A 19,999-nucleotide genomic window follows, 5' to 3' on the forward strand; every position below is an offset into this window, starting at 1 on the left:
AATTCGCGACGGTTTTGACATAAGAGAGGCGGCTGCTCCTTGGCTCGTGAGGCTATCGAATCGTTAAGCAATGATGTTATGTGTCAGAAGTCTATTCTTTACAAGTAGGTACAGTAGTTCAGAAAGCTTTTAAGTTTTCCTTATTGTGTAGCCTACCTTACCAACCTTACCGTATTGTGTACTTTATGTACTTACTGATTGTGTACTTTACCTGATTGTGTACTTTAGCACATCCGAAGGCAGATTTAGTTCCGTTTCTTCTGATTCACCTGAAGCCAAGGCGTATTCCAAACAGTAGGATTCGACATGCGGAACACTTGAAGCATTCCAAGATACGTTTATAGTAGTGTACCCAACGTCGTCGATCTACGTGTATTTTACAAGTTGTAGGCTATTTCACCGGTTAATTTAACCACTTAGATAGACTCATGTAGACAAAGCAAAAGATTGTTTAGTCTGGTTCCGTCATAAATGGTAAACCTAAAATTAAAGATTCAATCTATTTTTGGATAACAGCGGTCTAAAAAGTAAAAAATATAAAGAAAAAACTTAGCCTGTCTGTCATGTAGGCCTAATCTTAGCACTTATTATACGCTGATGAACTACGTTGCACATGTAGGACTGTAGGTGGGCTTCATTGGTTTGCGGTTAAAGTAGCATGCCAACTGAAACTTCGAACGCGAGTAGATTGACAATATCTAGGGGTGTTTACTGTAGGCTACAATAGTTTGACGATCAAAACGGCGCGGTAGTTAAGCAATATTGTACCTGCAGTTGAATTATTTCAGATAAAGTGCTTTCTGCTGCTTCATCAGGGCAGCTTCTCTTCTCGTTCATTTCTGCTTCCACTCGAACATGATAAAGTGTGTTTGGCTCAAGATCGGTGAGACGCAAACTGTTACAGAAATATTTTTTACAAACTCTATGCTATAAAAAAATTTTTTTTTTCTTAATTGACATAAGGTACCGTACCTTATTTTAGCAGTTAAAAGAATTAACGTTTAGAATACTTTTTAATAAAATACGCTACGTAATATTTAAACAATTATTTATCGCTAACAACTCTTTTAGAAGTGTAATAATTAAAAATTTGAGTTAAATAATATTTGGCCGATGTTTTTTTGTCTTACTGTTGTCTACTTGTATTTAAATGTGTTGGGTTTTGCGTCATTTATAGACTTATGCGTCTACAAATGTGCTTCTGCACCAAACCTTGTTGTATCGCCTGGTACTAGTCTCAACTCCACGTCGTCATACGATGAGTTGTAGGAAACGTAATAACGATCAACATCTCCATCTGGTGCCTGCCATGTTGCCAGGATGGTGTGCGTAGTAGGCTGGGATCAAAATAAAAATATGTTCCTTCATGTCAGAGCGTTTTCGGTATATTTTCTTAGTAACACATTTTTCTGAGAAAACTTGATAATTTTGCTTTGTTAGTTATTCAATTTTAGTTAATCGAGCAAAAATTATAAGTTTTGTGACAAACGTTATGGTAGGAAATTTACTAGTCTCATTTTTAAGCTTCTTGCTTTCAATAACAGACAAAATGCAACACTGGCTATTTTGTAATGAATATGGCGTGCTTGTTTTCTGCCATATCCTTGTTTAACAAATTTAAAACTCATTCAACTAATTTGAAATGTGATGTACTCTACTAATGAATGACTGTTTGTTAGCCTATCTCTTGTGTTTGAATGTGATGATCTTCGCATAAATGCTAACGGCGCCACATCTTTGCGAAACAATAGGAAATTGTAAAAAGCATTCACCATTTCAACTTTTAACGGAATTTAACTCTGAGTTTTTTGTGCAGAACAAGCATACGCATGTAGCCTAAATTAAATTACGTGCCGTTTACTCACTTCTGACAGTGTGAGTCCACTTGGCGACGGGGTAAGAGTGGTGTTGATTGTGTGGATTGATGTGCTCAAAAGACCTCTGTAAACACAACGTTGCAAACTCAGTTCAAAGTTTAGGCCTACTTGAATTATGGTAAGCCAGTTTTTAAAGAACTCTATTGAAAAACATCATTAAGCGACAAACAAGCTTTTCTGGTCATGTCCCGAGGAAGGAACAATCAGAACACACAACTTTTTGTGGAAGGGTCAAAGGAAAATGAGCTCGTGGAAAACAGCGCCTCACTTTTCTCAATAACCTCCAGGATCATTTTCACGTTCTAACCACAACAATTTTTAATACAGTTAAATACCGAGATAACTGAAAGGAGCTGTCCAGTGTCCATGAGCGCCTAGGCCTGGAACAGGCATGGTACACAAAGAAGAAGAAGTTTTTAAAGGAGTCTTCCAGGTTCACAATTTTAATGGAGATGCTGGAGAGCACTGCTACAAATTATTACACTACAGTTATCACAAATATTTTTATACTGCTTACTCAGATATTGAAAAATATGACGTTCCACACAGGGCCGGATTTAGCTAATGGGGGGCCCGGGGCACTTTTAGATCGGGGGGCCCCGTGCAAAAAAATTTTTTGCGCCTACGGCGCGAAAAACCGTCTCTACGTCTACAGTAGCATCAGCCAGTACTGCACAGCATTTTGCAGAAACTTTAAAGGTCAAAAGGAAAAAATAACACAAAATCACATTTTTTCCACATAGGGGGGCCCTTCAAAAGTCGGGGGGCCCGGGGCAACTGCCCCCTCTGCCCCCCCCTAAATCCGGGCCTGGTTCCACATATAAAATTTATGACTTTGACATTATTTCTACGTATAGGCTAGCAACGTTGAAACGATACTCATAGGTACTTTTTGGCATTCGAGCCAGGTCTTTTTGAGCTAATGGTTTATCAAGAAAATTCAGAGTTGTAAGTTAGGTAAGACATTCCAACTTTGTTTCAGTACAATAATTATGGGTTTAAATTGGCTTTCAAAGATCTTATAAGCCTGCTTGTCTTCGGTGAATGTGTTCATTTAAAATAGTTAGTTTTGGCAGTTAGCCTACTTAAACTTCAAATTTTTAGTCGGATTTGGAATTTCATTTTAAATTCGGTCTGCAATATTGATTCATTTTGAAATTCTGAGTCACGCAGCACCGGGATCGCCTTGTTCCACTGTTGTGGAATATAAACACCTTTCAAGAATTGTTGGGATCTACAATATACTGTGTGAGATATTGACGTACCATGGGAAACGTTTACCACACAAGGAGTTACTTACTTGTATATTGTCTTGAGACTGATGACGTATTCCGTAGCCGGGTCCAAGTCTTGGCAGTCAACGGTGTATTCCTCAGCATTTACCTATGAATACATAAAATAAGTAGAGATCGCTTTGGTTGCTAACGTGACGTAATAATTGGTTCATATGAATATGTCTACTGAAGACATAGTTCTAGATCATTATCAGCATTTGCAAGCTTAAATTTGGCCAGTCAGTTTGAAAGTAGTGTGAGATTAACTAACTGCAAAGGTCTCCGTTGGCAAAACGAGGGTGTTCAAAATGTCATCTAACACCATTCTCCTTGTTTTCATTCTTCCAATTATGACGTTTCGATAACGTAATGTGACAATTCTTACACTACTCCCCCTAACATGGCACTTGCATATCCTCAACAACACACATTTAAAATTGTAAAAGTGGATGCTGTTTGACCCCAAGATCAAAGACGGGACAATATAATCTTTAATAGATGAAACAATGCTTTCAATTTAGTGGGTATTATTGGTGACGATTTGCGAACCGACACGTCGTCTGTATTTCATATCAAAATCTGATTATCACATCATCGTAATGTCATTACCCTCTATCATGACACAAGTAACAAAACAACCCGCATTTTTTGTTGTCATACTTTGAGCTTGTATGTGCAACTCATAGGTCTGCGGTGCCACATAAAGTGTTGTTTTTGATTGCAGGCTGTGCGCTTACGGTATTCACTTTCCACTCACTTCGCCTCTAGTTGGATTTGTGAAGTCATCTGTTGGTGTACATTTCGCTTCATAATCATCTGCCAAGCTGTTCGGCGGGTCAAAGCTTGCAATCAAGTGAGTTATTCCTCTTTCTGTTGTGACTATATTTCGTGGCGGAAGCGGCTCTGGAGAATCAACAGAGTAGGTCTACATTAGACTGTTCTGATGAGTACTTTGTTTGAATTAAAGCCAAGCTTTGTGGCTTGCATTGGACACTGCTACGATTAAGACGTCAAAGATTCTTACCCAGTTCTAGAATAAAAACTCCCACATTCAATCAATATATAAATTGTTATATCAAGGCTTTCGCAGTGTCTATCTCTAAATCAAAGTGGCTAACTTGTGGTGCAAGAATCTCGCATGCTCGAGCTTGAAAAAGTAGTTTCATCTTCCACAATATTTCCCACCACTTCAACCACATACGTTGTGGAGGGACGCAGTAGTTTAAAGACGTGCTGGAACTGATCAGCAGCTTTTTTTACTTCCTGAAAATGTACAAGTTTTCTGCTTGAGTTAGAGTTTTATTAATTGTTTTGAGATCTCACTTTTAAGCCCCGTTATTAATTCCGTGCACGGACATTTTGCCGAAAGACATTTTGCCGAAAGGCATATTGCCTAAAGGACATTATGCCGAGGGACATTTTTCCGAAAGGACTAATTGCCGGATGGACAAATTGCCGAAACAATTTGGAAAAAAATTACTTTGAAGAGACACAAAATCTCATCACTATGCAAGCAGTGCCTTTGAAATAGAATTACTTTGCTACTATTGTTTGCCTTCGTTCCATCGCTTTGGAATATGCACGATCGAGTTGTTGATGATTTTCCTCGTACTAACAATTCCATCGAAGGATGGCATCATGCTTTCAACCAACGAGTCTCCATCACACACCCCACGATACGTCGACTGACAGTAAACTGGATAAAGGAACAATCGCACAACGAACTAATCCTGGAACAGTTATCAGCTGGCGTTAAATTGGCGCCATCAAATAAAAAATAGAAGGTTGTGAATGATAGACTAAAACACATTGTGGAGAATATCGATACATATGACACTTCTGTTGGATATTTACGGGCTGTCACACATAATTTGGGAGTGAAATCTGTTTGTGAATGATATTTATGAGTTATTAGGTTATGATAATACAGTAGCCTACATTTGTATAATTTCGGCAATTTGTCCAATCGGCATTAATTAAGTCCTTTCGGCAATTAGTCCTTTCGGCAAAATGAGTTTCGGCAAAATGTCCATTCGGCAAAATGTCTTTCGGCAAAATGTCTTTCGGCAAAGTGTCCGGGTACCATTAATTCGGTTTCTTTTGTTAAATGCTTTCTTCTACACCGGGATTCAGCCAAACTTCAAAAGTCAATTCTTTAATCTATCATGCTGAACACTCAGGCCTTCATCTCCGTTAGGGAAAAGATATTGTAAACGATGAATAAGTCGGCTGCGGCATAGCCGAGTGGTGAGAGCCCTGGAACGGTACTCGAAAGGGCGCTGGTTCGACACCGCTCAAGAGCATACGGCTGTGTCTTTGGCAGGACACTTAAAGGCATGCCTGAAGGTAGACACGAAGATTGGCTTCCTTGCATTCCCGTCCACTTAATCTAAATCTTCAACCACCGGGTGTAAGCTTGGATACGACAAATAAAACAACTGTAAATAATGTGGGCACCTGTTTTAGTGGTGGTTTCACGCAGAAAATAAGCTTGAGGAATTTGTCGTGAAAAGTAGATAGCAATTACTGCTGAGTATTTCTGCTCGTTTAGCCTTACTATAGGTCTAGTGTTGTTGATTTATTCATTTTTGTTTGAGCCTTTTTGGTCGAGGGCTTATGTTGTTACCATTCTTGATAAGAAATCTTTCTCGCACACTGATATACACCACAAATGATAGAAAATCTTTCCCGCACGTTGCACATACACGAGATATCTGCAATTTATTTGCCTAGGTTTTCAAAATCGCAGACTTCCCGCTCCTTTGGCGGACAAAGGATGGTATAATCGTTGCTTGCACTAATGTGATTGTTGAGTGAGCAGAGTGTTTTTAGTTGAAGTGACCGTGAATATGGAAATATTTTTTGAGTGGTTTATTCTGGATCCGATCTGGATAGGTTTGACTAAAGCTCATCAGCCTAAATTCGTAAAGCTATCGCGTCATTACAAACGTGTACAATGTATATAGCTAATAAAGACAGATTTGTATAGTCTCTGCTGCTGCTGAAATACAATAATCTCCTGTCTCGCTAAACATTTGAACAATACCTCATAGCTTCCGCTGCCAGTTTCTGCGATTCGCACGATCCAGTAAGAGATTGGGGTCACTTCAACGTTCGTCCACGAAACCGCCACGGAGTTCGCAGTTGTGTTGTAACAAGTGACATGAGGTGCGTCTATTGACTCTGCAATTATGATAAAATAGAGTTAGACAGTTGCAGTTGTTTGATTTTAATTGCTATAGGATGTGTTTTTTAGCTATCTTGCGCTCAAATGTCTGTTTTGCTGCACTAAAAAGGGAAGAAAAGCATAGAACACGGCCCACAGGGTAAAACTCAGTAAAACTTATAGCAAAATTATAGTCAGTTAAATCTTGCAAGTTCATGCCACCAATCTAATGTTACCAAGCTAATGTTACCGTTAACTGAGCAGCAATCTTTCGAATGCCGCCAACTGATGTAGTTTAATAAACTTTTGATCGTTCTGGCAGCCAACTGCAACAAATATGTTTGTTACTAGAAATCCCCGAACAACCAGTGCCAATGCTTCCTTATTTTTTTCTGTTCTTTAGCGTGCTGGTACTTTATTTTTTATCCGGATCGCGTTATTCTTTCAGTCCATAGCTTTTTTACTTTCCTCTTCATTACCTGTTGTTCCAAGCGCTTCTCCAACAGGGCTATATCTGGTGGTGTTTTGTGCAACCAATTTGCCAGTGACCGAGACTTGGTAGCTTGTGTCTGGTTGTAGACCATCGAAAAGCACATCTCTCGCGCTTCCATTTACTGTCTTGCTCTAAGCACGGAATAAAGACGATCAAATTTTCTTCTAAATATAGAGACCATAACAAAATACATGTATTAGTATGTAGCGCTCGAGAGCTCTCTCTCTCTCTGACGTAACGCGCTTCGCTTCACTGGCAATTATGCCCAGAAATGTCGCCGTCTTGCTGACGGCTGTATATGAGCGCGCTTGTTGACCAGCAGCGTCCGCTACAAGTATATACAACAAAACTTACTTACTAAATAATTTTTACATTTTATTTTACCACAAATGTGATTATTCCACTGAACGCTTGTCATAAACTGAAAAAGTGTTATGAAGCTTCTTATAGTTACGGAGACACACTCTCGTTCATGGGAGAGTCAATAAAAAAATCCCTTGTTTTATCATGTTATTCATGTTCGACATGATATGTTAATTCCGCTCCGATAAGTCAAAAGGTTAGCGCGTGACTTCAAGCGAAGTTCAAATGGCGCTGGTTCGACTCTCGAGTTGTGCGCTTGAGCAACGCACGTTAAGGACTGTTCTCCATTCAGCGGCATCTAATAGATGGAATAACTCCCCGGCAACAAGACTTCTACAATCGGAAACTTCACTCTGTCAATATCGGTGACCGGGCCTGCGTCAGTGATTCAAAGCCTCTGCAAGTATGCGAAACTGCCAGGATTAGGCTCTGCAAGAACCTTTTCCAGTCCGAGAATAAAGATTCAATCAATCATTATTCGTATATTCCCTGTTTTTCAATGGATGTCTGTTTCGTTTATTCTTTAATTAAGATCACAATCTGGTATTGTTTACGTTTTTACTTGTTTGTGTTGTGAGGTGGGTGTGCTACGTTGAGCTGCAGACTACGTAGGCCTAGTCAAGTAGAGTCGAAACTTAAAGTCTAGGGTTAGATGCACTAACCGCGGATTTTTTAAGCGAACTATTATGGCAACCGTCTGTTAGTTAATCAAGAATCAGTTTGTGCGAAATTTATTGAAGGATCAGTTATCTGCGATTCCTAGCAGCGAATTGCGGTTGATACATAAAGAAAAAAAAGTAAACAAAGCATGCTGCTTAATCCACCGTTTTTTTAATCGTTTGTTTCTTCCATCATTGGTGCATCCAACCCTAAGAGTTAAACTCCACGCCTTTTGAGAGAACAACCAACAAGACATGCCCTTGAATTGTTGAGTGTAATTGCTGTGGTTGAAATTAGTATGGAGGATGAACCTCACTTCTACTTTTGTAAGAAAGAATGACAAAGTTGAACTTGGAAATTAGGGTGGAAGTTAAATTATTTAAATTAATCAAGTTTGCAATAACAAGGTGGCCTATATAAAGTTATACGAATTCTACAGCACTCAAGGCTGAATACAGCTCTAAATGTTTTCAAACTTAACCTCAAACTCAGGTGAAACCCGAGTCCAAAAGTCAGCTTGCGATTATGTTAATAGAAAAATTTTGAGTCTTGAAGCTAACAGTTTTATGATGTGTTTAAGGTTCACAAAAAGGGTAAATGAATGGCCATTCCGAAGTCTGAATATCTACCAATCCTCAAGCACTGTATAATAGAAAAGACATGAGTCCCGGCGTTCAATTTTTATCAGACGTGTTATGTGCATAGGTCGCAAAAACGTCGAATGTCAAATGAAAGATTTTTCCAAACTCTAGAAATCTATTTATCTCTAAGTGCACACATGTTTTCGACAAAATTACACACAACACTCACTGCTATATCTTCTATGCTTCCTTCCTCCTTTATTGTCACTATCCAACTTGTCATATCCATGTTGATATCGCTCCATTCCACTGTTAAAGTGGACAAGGTTGGGTTGTTGATTTCAACAAGAGGTGGTGTCAGTGGCACTGCAGAAAAGCAAGAAAAGAGCTGATTTTATAAGGATTGTAGATTATTCTACCATACTTGTTATAAATCATAGACAGAATATACTAAACATCCCAAAAATAGGGCTCAGTGCATAGAAAACTGAACAAAAGCAGTATATTTGCTACTCTAACTCATTGCATTAATTTGGATGGAAATCTATCTTGTATTTTATCCTGTATTGCAGTCTAGTTAATCATTCTGCAATCTTTTTTTACAACTGTTCTATATCTGAACGGTCTTAATTCGGGGTTTGTGATAAGAGTGCACAAGATTTTTTTCATGCCCGCCCCATTTGTTAACTTGCAACTTTTTTCACAGGAAATTGAAGTTTCACTTTAAAAGCCACGGTGTATTCCACATTAGTGTACAGTATATGCACTTAGCCTGATTTTTGGTACCACGATAATCACGAAAACAAACCACGTTTATAGTAAGAACTAGCCGACAAAAATCATTCCTATTTCGCAATTTTGCGTACAGATACAAGTGAGTATGTAGACGCAGGAAATGTAAGAAAAAGTGTAGATTTTCTATTATTTAACCATCTATTTATTACTACAACTGTAACGGCAAAGTTTTCAATATAACCAAATGTAAAACGGTGGCCTAGGCTACTTTCTCAGGTTAAAGCACTATAAGATTTGGACATTCATATTATAAACAATTAGACACGTATAAAATGTCTAAACAATATGCGCCTTCTTCAATTGACATGAGTCAAAAAAGCTCCAGTATTAATAATTATATTGTTTGTTTTTTATAAAGCGCTGTATCCATCGTAGGTATGCGTTGTTCCCCAGCGTTTTACAAAACAAACAGATTCAGTTCAGCCGTGTAGAGGCGCAACCGAGTACATTGAAGGCTTGAAAAAAGTTGCTTATTTGGTTAGCTTTTTACGGGTTACTGAAGATGTTCGTCCGAAGGGAGTTTTCTTTCCACGGAGATGTCCTGCTACATCAATCGTATACCAAGTTCGTGGAAGTAGATCTTCAAAGTTATACTGATTCACATCTCCACTGACAGTGATGTTGTAAATCTAGCAAATAATGCAAGTTTAAGTTATCAACACAATTTGATTCATTTTTGTGAGCCCGTTTTTGTAAATCAAATTCATCACTATGCCTACATGTGTACACTAAAAAGTTGGGTGTTCATCAGGATTATTATCTTCTGACATTAGTTGCAACGTTCATCTGATGAATACCGTACCAAAGTAAAAGCAGAAATATACAAGTGATTTTATTGCTTCACTAACGTTTCGCACTCCATGACATCAACACTGTCAACATAATTATGACATATGTCAAAAGACTGGAAACTACACAAAAAATTTATAAAAAATTTGTTGGGTAATTTGTTTGAACATTTACTGTACTCATAGTAAAAATGACAATAGAAGACTAAATTGACGGTGTAGAATTTGTATTGTAGCCTATTTTGCAAGAGTCAACATCAATTCGCAGAAACCTTTTCAAACGGTTGCTGAATTCAGAAAGTAAAGTCAAGAAATCCGATGAAAAATCGTTATTAAGAATGAGTATAAAGGTTTCGCAGAAACTATTTGCAAGTCTGGGCAAAAGTAAAAATAAAGTTATAAAGAAGGTTTTTGTATGCTTGGGATATTACCGGTTGCTGCAATATTGGAAAAGAACGCCTTTTAATAAGAGTATTAATCTTTGATTCACGTAATTTAGATTCCGTTCCATTCAATTTATTCTTGTCTGTATCTTTGCAGTAGCGAAAAACGTTTGTAGCGTCATAATCGGACGATGAGAAACAACTTAGATGAATAACATTTTTCCTTGTAGCCTACCCAGAAACGCTTCACTTTTGGATTAAAAGCTAGTAATTTGGTAATCTTCGTATGACCAGTGGCTGAAAAGTTACCGCCTTTGGCTTTGGTGTAGGTAGATCAGGATTCGGTTCCAGATCGGATCATACCAAAGACTTTTAAACCTGCACCGATTCTGTTTTTGCATATCGCGGTGGGGCGGAATGGCCCGTTTCGGTGAGTCCGATTCGGTGAGTCCGATCCCTGTTCGATGATTTTTTCAATTTTTTTTTAAATTATCCGGTACCGCAGCCAAATTATCATTGCCGTTTTAGGGTTAGAGGTTAGGAACTCACCGAATTGGACTCACCGAATAGTAGCAGACCCGCGGTGGGGATAGGTTGGGTAATAATGTGGTGACATCATAAACATGATACAAAACTGAAAACGACCGAAATTGTTCAGTTGTAGAGCGACAACAAATAAAATATACCCTTTTTATTAATGGTAATTATTGTCAAGTAGCTTACAAGTATGCAATCGCCATATCTACATCACACAAAACTCATTCCGCGGAGCACATGCATCTACCTGTTTCTGGTATCGGCGTTTAACTATCACTGTCCACGTATCCATTGGTAGGTCATTGTTGTTGCGCCACTTTGCTTCAAGACTTGATGGTGTTATGTTAATTACGTCGACGCCAGGTCTTGTCAACGATTCTAAAAGAGATAAGGTCGCAGATAGAGTTTTTATTTCCATTGATAGTTCTGCAGAAATATTGCCATTTGAATTCAAACTCAGAGGAGAGCACTGCATTTGCCACAAAATAAATGACATTGCTAATATTTGATTATAATTATTTGAAACATGTGCGCAAAACATGGACAGTTATTGAGAAACTGCAACTTTTAAGGCTACAGCAAACCATTGCAAACATGAACTTGTGAATTCATCGCTCATGTGAATGGTTGCCACTTTAACTTGACAAAATTCTGCCACAGCCACTGAAACCTCGCACTAATCAACCATTCATAAGTTACGTCTTCCGTGACGTGAAAAAGCGCGAAAAGCAGATGAGACAAAGCAAATTAAGCGATGGCTTAGTGGTTAGGGTTAAGGCTAAGAAATAGTCATTTCGATGACCTGGGTTCGATTCCAGCACCTACCATTACTCTTTTTTCTTCTGCAATTACTAAACAAAGTTCAAAGTAAGCAGCAACTTTCTGGCTGAGTTCTAGAAGGGACACAATTGGACGGTAGCCTCGTGTAACATGTTCTGATCGGTTGACGGTGTCATTGCAGTCGTTGGAATCTGGCTGAATTTTTTCATGTAAAGTGGCTTCCGATATGAACAGCACTTTTGTAAAATTCAGGTGTGTTGTTAAATATAGGACTCTATTTCAAAACTATGTTTCATCTGCAATCCCAGTTACCAGCTTAGCGTCACTGATAGCGCAAGAGTGTAGCTTATGCAAAGTGATTGCACCACTCTTCTGCTAGTATGTCACAGAAGAAGAAATGCACATAACCTTTCCATGTTGAATATTTTCCAAGTACTGAGAGATGCCCGTTTTATCAGTACTCCAAAGAAGCAACATGGATTAGTGGTAGCGAGGACGAACACCAATAATAATAAATTAACATGTACATTGGTATCATGACCATTTGACCAAGGACTAAAGAGGGATATAAAGGACTATTTAAAAAAAGCCTTGCTTCTCAGTTCAGGTGTTCACAAGTGCCCCAGAGTCCCACTTTTAAACTCCATTTAGTTTGAATCGCCTGAAAAGATTATTTTAGGGGTGTTTTGAGCCTACACACGATGGGTTTAAAGCAGTCAAAGCGCGCCTTGGTGTACCTGTAACGCAGTCTATGTATTCTACTGGCGTTGTGTAATCTTTTCCATCTTGTGCTACTCTTCCTTCGAGCTTTAAAGTATATTTTGTTTCTGGTATTAAGCTGTCAATCGTCGCTTCACTTGTTGCACCATCGAAAAGAACTGTCTGTGTATAAAAGCAACTTTTTATAAATAAGAACATGTTTTCTACGTTTTTAAGCTGAAACTAAAAGTTCACTGTGTAATTCACTGTATGTGACACCACTGCATGCATAGTGTGTATAGATTTTTATTTTTAAATAGGCTCTGTGTAAACACATCACAAGCGATTGGTCTGTTTTACCACATATCTAAAGTTAAGTAACAATTGTCACCATTCGACAAAGCACAATTAGAATAAACCAGGGGTGTCCGAAGTCCGGCCCGCGAGACGTTTTTGTATGGCCCGCGCCTATTGTTGCACAATTTGTTATTTTTGGCCCGTAGACACACAGAAACCATAGAAATGAAGATAGCATTTTCTCACAGACAAAAGCCAGGCAAGAAAAGTTAGAATCATTGTTGCGTCATAATTGCAAAATCAACTATTATTGTCTGGAGAGTGATACAGTCGACTAATCGTTCATTTTCTTGCAAGCAAATTCAACAACCCTTTCGACATTTTGCCGCAAATGTAAAGGACTTATTGCTATTCACTTCTTTTTGCTTGAACCCCGATGAGGCTCCAACTCTCCTGCATTAAATTGAGCTTCTCTGCGAAACTGACAGCAACATCTTACTCTCGTGTCTTTTTACAAGCAGCTGGATAAAAACAAATTTCTAGAAATGCGAAACTTTGCAAAGGAAATGATGAGCTTGTTTGGTTCAACATATTTGTGCCACATAGGTCTGCTGCATAGCCGAGTGGTGAGAGCTTTAGATCGACGTTCGATAGGGCGCCGCTTTGACACCGCTCAAGAGCATGTGGCCGTGTCTTGGGTAAGGCGCTTAATGACATGCTGTCGATTGTGGTGTAGCGCCACTTCGGCTATAGCGCTTGATTTCTCTCATGATTATGAACAGTAGTCTACACTGTTCCATAGAGAAATGCCTACGTCCCTTCTTAGGGCTGTGACCAGCTAAACTGAACTGTGTGAGCATACGTTCTCGGGTAGGCATATGAAGTTGAACTGCAACCGCATGAGATCAAAGCTGAGCGACTCCTACTTTCGTGATGTGTTCCGTTTGTCTATAACTAACCTCGAACCTGGGTAGATCTAGGAATCAAGATCAAGACGAGACAAGACAAGAGAAATCAAGACGTCAGTTTCATCTTTCACATCAACACAGCTGTGTTTTAAAAAGTTTCTGGATGTATTAATTTCTGATAGAAAAGCTGATTACTTATACAGCCAACCTTATCATACCCCTTATCATACGGAAACTAGGCTACAACAAAATACTTAAACCTGCACAGTAAGCTTGCTTTGTTGTATAAAATTGACATTAAATAATACAATACTGCTGCATATTATGCATCTTCCTTTACGCAAAACAAAATTGTCAGAGGTTATTGACCCTCGGGCACTTCCTCATTGTCAAATCTGGCCCGCCTGGTAAAATGTTTGGACACCCCTGGCATAAATTGTCTGATTTTCTTTTAAATGTTTAAACAAATTTTTTTTACAAAAGGCTCAAAAACAACTTGGCACGTTCATGTGCATCAATCACCACCACCATCCAGTAAGTTGGTACTTTTTACATCAATTTGACGTCTGCAAATGTTGTATTAGCCTAATATAAAAAGACTGATCCACTAGCTGAGCTAACGCATAATATCATTTTGGCGTAGTCAAGAGTTGGAGAGGGTAAGTGCCAAGAAAGGTGTACTGTAGAAGAGGGTGAGTGACAAATTAAAGTATTGAGGAGAGTGATTTAAAAACGGCACTAGGCGTACTTGAAAGATGAAGGCAGAAGATTAAATGGTCTGGTACATTACGAATCAAGTATCATTGCTTTGACGTGTCGTAGAAGGAGCAATCGAAAGGATACCGAAGCAAAAAAAAGACTTATGGTATAGAACGAAGTAAAGTAAGAGAAAAGTAATGAAGTGAAAAGTATAACGAAGGAAAAATAGATGAACATCTGTTCTATTCATGCAGGATTTGTTGGAGATAGATCACCTCACACACATACACACACACGACAGACATGCTCGTAGAATAAGAACTAGTAAATGTGTCGTGAAATTAATTTGTGACGTTGCTCGTTGCGCACAAATTTTCCGTTTCCTTCTATAGAGTAAATTACCCTTCCTTCGTCTTGGTTGTCGGTAAAAATTAATACAGTCCAAGAATCCAAACTCGTTGCGACGCCAGCCCAGGATACGCTTAGGCTCAACACGGTTTGTTTATAGCATTCAAAAAATGGAGAGCTCAGTTCTCCTAAAAAATACATGCATAAAAATTTCGTTAAAATTATATTCAATTGTCTGATAATACAGCTGATATGATTCGTCGAAAGATTTTTCTGCTTTGCGGAAAATCGAACAAACTGCTATAATAATAATGTATTATTTATATATCGGCCTAACACTGTATCCATAGCAGTATAGAGGTGCTACTGAGTACATTATTATTCTGAATCTATTCCATTGCAAAGTGCCAAGCAGGAATAAGATTCTGCACCACTTTTAAAAAGTCTTTGGTATGACCCGACAGGGTATCGAACCCATGCCTACCGATTCAGAGGTGAACACAAACCACGAAGCCACCAAGCCGGTCAGCTATCAATATAATTGATGTAAACATTGGAATATTGTGCGTTCTTACACAAAGAGAATGAAATACTAATGTGTATTTGAGAATGTTCTTCTTCTTCAACAGATTGATCAGCTGTGATCTCCCTTATAAACTATTTTCTGCTGTCTTTTGTTGAGAATGTTAGTGTAATATAAAAAGAACTTCGATGTCATCAAGTCGTTGCGGGTTGTTGCCGGCGTGGGTCCGTCGTTGTTTATGTTTTCTTTTGTTGCCAATCATTGCGACATTTGATATTTCTTACCATCAAACTACAACATGTAAGCATTAGTACAGTTCATCGAACGACAGCTTGCCAAAAAACAAAGATGTTATTTGAAATGACTTCGTGTAAATTCTACTAAATATAATAAAACTATTTCCCTTCCCATGACTGCAGGTTGCTTTTCGATGAAACCTCATTTCAAAACATTTTGAAACAGAAATTGTTTCCGGTAAGATGCGGGTTTACGTTGCAGTTACATTGAGTTTCCAGCCAGCAAAAACCCATCTTTTTACATTGATTCCACGTTTGCATGTGTTAAATTTGTGTAAACGGGACGGATTTTTTCCAGTTGGATTCTCTCAGAAAGATATGGTTAAAGTTAAGATGTTACAGTACCTGTAGTCCCGTTTGTCGTTCCTGGTGGGCTATTCAGGTTCTCTGCTCTTAACTGGCCTACAACTCTGATATCATACAGAGTGTCTTGATCGAGGCCGGTAAATATAAGTTTGTTTGTCCCGTGTTCCAGCACTTGTGACTAAATAATGTGATTAATGTATGAAGCATGAAGTAGTAGAAAATTGAAAATGTTTGGCAAATCGTAGCACAAGGAAGAAATTTCATAAAATGCGATCATGGATAACGAAACAATGAGAATGTATATTGTATAGCCTACATTGTAATTGCAACAATTTTGCATATCATTGTATGTATCATATCATTGTCGCGATATCATTGGTAGCACTTCGCATACTGTCATGTTTCTTTGTTGAACAGTCGTTATTTTTACCATACTGCACTCACCCGTTGCAAGCCGTTTTCTTCATTTACTATTGTAACAAACCACGTATTGACTTTAACGTTTATTTCATTCCATCTTGCAGTGAGACTGTGGTAAGTAGTGTTAGTGACTTCAACCACAGGTGCTGTGATGGGTTCTAAAATCGTTTTTTTTTACGAGTTTATACAGAGATTCATAGAACTACGGGATGACCAACTAAGGTACGCTATATAAATTTTTTTAAAAAAATTTATAAATATTTTTTTGATATTTTTACTGCAGTCGTCACCCAAAGCTTACTTGTTTAAAACTAACCCGAATTTCGAAGTTGTACAAAACAAGTGCTTTAAAAATGTCAAGGAAATATTTAAAAAATTCTTTCTAAAACCTTAAAAAAATATTTAACAGTACTTTACTCTGTAAAACCCCCAAGTAGGGATTCCGATAACAAAAGTTGCCAATTTGCAGCTAGGAAACGATAGCATACTTTGCCAGTCGCAATGTTCAAAGCAAAACCTCGAAAATTTGCTTACTCAAATCACAAGCTTATCATATCTCATTTGCTTGAAGTGCTCACTGGTGTGGGATGCTATAGTGCAGATATGTTGCGTTGGGGTTTTGTCGGTATGGTAAAATGCAGATAGCAGCCCACATAATCAAGGATTACCCGCTGTAGCCTACAGACCACCCCATAGTATGGACCTAGTCTCCATTGATGATGACACCAAGCAGTGCCTAACCGTCGGGTGCCCTGATGTTTTGCGATAACACGAGAGAAGACGATTTACTTTCAACTTAATTAAAATTAGACCTTACTCGTGGGACAGACTATCACTCCAGGTTGCGTGCGGAAGACCGTTCGACCTTCATGTACATTTCCAATAATTTCAACAGTGTACCGAGTGGCTGGCTTCAACTCAGTGATAATTCTTTCTTTTTGATCCTCAGGGCTAATATCGTTGATATCCTGTATAGATTAATACATGCCGCCGTAGACTACATCTTGAAACGGTTACTGGATCTACTCAACAAGAAAATAATTCACTTTGACTTACGTTGCGTTCATATTAGAATCGACAAAATTACCTGTAGTTTATTAAAGACATCAAACTGCAATCTAATGATGTCGAAGACCTTTCAGGTTTACTTTGTTGTTAATTAGTGTCATTTTTGGGGCCACATAGGCCAACATGGTAAATCCTAACAATGTTTCCCATTGTTTTTATCTATCTTTAATGTTATATTTACTAAATTTCTACTAAAATCGTTACTAAAAATTCGTTTTACTTTTCGAATTTGTTCTTCTCCTTCAGGGAAATAGTGAATTGTCCATGAGTTTACTGGAATGCTAACATCAGACCATAGCACTCCAATCGATGTCAAACTAGACTCCAGACATTCTACCACAGGCCCAGCAACGTTGATAAACGATTCTATAGAAAAGTATAGATGGTCATTTTATTTGTGTTTGGATGCGAAACGTACATAAAACAAAAAAGTACAGTGTGCAATGCATCCAAAGAGAGCGTGCGAAAGACCGTAGCCCCAAAAAGGCGTAAGAGGTCGTCGAGTCTGCACTCTCTCGCAAACTGATTACAGCACAAATGCGAGTTAAGCTATATATTCAAATATTTTGTCTTTTCTCGTTAATTTTTAATTCAACCCACTTGATTTTTGTGGCGATAGCACCATTAATGAAGACTCCAGGTGCATAACGATCAAACTCCATTATTTGTGATTTTTAAAGTTTACTATCTCCCGCTGTGTTAACATCAAAAGTTTTATGTAGCAGCCTTTTTTTGCGGCAAAACGATCAATATCTCTCAAAATAAGGCTTTAAACCAGTGGTTCTCAAATTTTTTTTGTTGCGACGCCTCTGGAAAAGTTTTCTGGACTTGCGACGCACCAGCAAATAAAAGTTAATGAGGAAACTTATTATTAAATTTTTGTTTGTTGATACAACAACAAAAAGCAATGCATATTATTTAATGTGACTTGTGGGCTTGTTTGTTTTTACAAAGTTCATTAAATCTTGGGAGAATTTTTGAAATTGCCACCCGCATTTTTCTTTCTGTGTTTATTGGTGATCGAAATTTGCTTTTTATCACCGCCAAGGCAGAAAATCCTGCTTCACATAAATATGACGTGACATATGGGATAATAATTCGTAGTGTTTTTTTCACCAAAGCTGGATAATAATCGCCATTCATTGAAATCCATAAATTTGCCGGATTTCCTGAATTAAACATTCTTTTCAGGGAATTGTCACAAGAAAGGTCAATGTAGGCTTCTTTTTCTTGTGCAGTAAAAGACAGTGGAGTAGGTTGGACGAAAAGATCACGAATCCATTCGTAGTTTGATAAATTTTTGGGAAGTATTTTGCAAATTTCGACTCGAGCTTGGACAAATGTTGCCCAAATATGCTTCACAAATTTAAAGGCAGCGTCATACTTTTCTTTTCAAGCAAATTGGACAAGAAAGTGAAGTATTGAGAGCTTCCAGACAGGTTTGCTATATCTTCCTTCCACAATAGCAGCTTTGTAACGAATGCTGCAATTTTATCTGAAATGTCATTTTTATTCGGCCCTTGCATAGAAATGTTCAGTTTGGCGAAGATATCACACAAGTAAAGTAAGCCAATTTCAATCAGAAATTGTTCTGAGCTAAACAATTTGCAAGTGGATTATTTTCTTGCTGCAAAAAAGCCTGAAGTTCATCCACCAATTCGTAGAAGCGTTCAAAGAATTTTCTAAGCGAAAGCCACTTGATGAAAATTAAAAGAGCAAACTCCGATGCGCTGCATTAATTTCTCCACAAAGTTTTTTGAAAACTGTTGACTTCAGTGGGCGTGTTTTAATGAAGTTAACAACTTTGATGACAACTGAAACTGATAATCAAAGGACTAACCTCATCTTTATAAGATAAACTGAATTCAGCTACGAAACAAAACTCTTTTGCGACGCCCTTGGAAAATTGAAACGACGCACCAGGGCGTCGCGACGCACAGTTTGAGAACTACTGCTTTAAACTAACAGGGTTCCGTCACAAAGCGATCAATCTCAAACTTAATTTTCAAATTTACTTGAAAAGTTGGTTTTGCTAGTTTGATCGTTTTGCACCTGGACTCTTCCAGCAGCTGCTAAATGGACCATAGCCTGGTAGTTTGAGTGTCTGTCTCTGCGTCGGTAGACATGGGTTTAATTCCTCATTGGGTTATACTAAAGACTTTTAAAACTGATCCTAAACTTTATTTATGCTTTGGCACTCAGCAGAAGAGTGGGTTCAGAGGAGTAACGTACTTCTCTGACGTCGTTCGCAACCGCTGAGCACTCAGTGTCGGTGGACAAACCCGCTCCTATGCGTGCTGATCGAAAAAAATTACTTGTTGTTCCTGAGGTTGCTCCTATTGGACTGTCATGTGTCGTATTTTCTCTTGTGACGTGGCCAATCACTTGAAAGTCGTAATCTGTTCCTTGTTGCAGTCCATTGAAATTGATTTCGTGTACGTCACCTTGTACATCTGTGGTCTGGAATCAAGTCAATTAAATTTTGAATTAGATTTCCTCAAAAGCATCGACCTCATAAACGTAATTGTGACGTAATTGTGATGTAAACCAGAGATTAGGACACGTATGGTCGCAACGAAGATTTGGTCTATACATTAAGGTTAGCTTATATATCATCCCATAAACATGATTCAGAGTGGCGATTTTGGTCTTTGTAATTGTTTTCGTCTTGTGTCAATTCAATTTAAAAAAGATTGAAGTTCTACGTCGCGCATTCATTTTTTTGCCTTCTTTTCCAG

General features: G+C 38.3%; 1 protein-coding gene across 1 annotated transcript in view; it reads right to left on the reverse strand.

The window, feature by feature from the left end:
• Positions 1 to 19,999, reverse strand: part of LOC145765253 (collagen alpha-1(XII) chain-like) — a 58,331-nt gene that overhangs the window by 2,972 nt on the left and 35,360 nt on the right. Inside the window, exons 19-37 of the mRNA XM_082577045.1 lie at positions 19,577 to 19,721; positions 17,482 to 17,627; positions 17,011 to 17,161; positions 16,218 to 16,351; positions 15,813 to 15,951; positions 14,703 to 14,836; positions 12,435 to 12,579; positions 11,165 to 11,295; positions 9,700 to 9,838; positions 8,644 to 8,780; positions 6,797 to 6,941; positions 6,198 to 6,334; positions 4,270 to 4,414; positions 3,909 to 4,054; positions 3,178 to 3,260; positions 1,866 to 1,941; positions 1,213 to 1,337; positions 769 to 895; positions 212 to 366 (exon numbers count right to left, since the gene is read on the reverse strand). Coding sequence (XP_082433171.1) covers positions 212 to 366; positions 769 to 895; positions 1,213 to 1,337; positions 1,866 to 1,941; positions 3,178 to 3,260; positions 3,909 to 4,054; positions 4,270 to 4,414; positions 6,198 to 6,334; positions 6,797 to 6,941; positions 8,644 to 8,780; positions 9,700 to 9,838; positions 11,165 to 11,295; positions 12,435 to 12,579; positions 14,703 to 14,836; positions 15,813 to 15,951; positions 16,218 to 16,351; positions 17,011 to 17,161; positions 17,482 to 17,627; positions 19,577 to 19,721 — 2,540 coding nt within the window. The remainder of the gene's footprint in view (positions 1 to 211; positions 367 to 768; positions 896 to 1,212; positions 1,338 to 1,865; positions 1,942 to 3,177; positions 3,261 to 3,908; positions 4,055 to 4,269; positions 4,415 to 6,197; positions 6,335 to 6,796; positions 6,942 to 8,643; positions 8,781 to 9,699; positions 9,839 to 11,164; positions 11,296 to 12,434; positions 12,580 to 14,702; positions 14,837 to 15,812; positions 15,952 to 16,217; positions 16,352 to 17,010; positions 17,162 to 17,481; positions 17,628 to 19,576; positions 19,722 to 19,999) is intronic.

The sequence above is a fragment of the Aplidium turbinatum genome, chromosome 2 (assembly GCF_918807975.1).
Source record: "Aplidium turbinatum chromosome 2, kaAplTurb1.1, whole genome shotgun sequence".
Taxonomy (NCBI): Eukaryota; Metazoa; Chordata; class Ascidiacea; order Aplousobranchia; family Polyclinidae; genus Aplidium; species Aplidium turbinatum.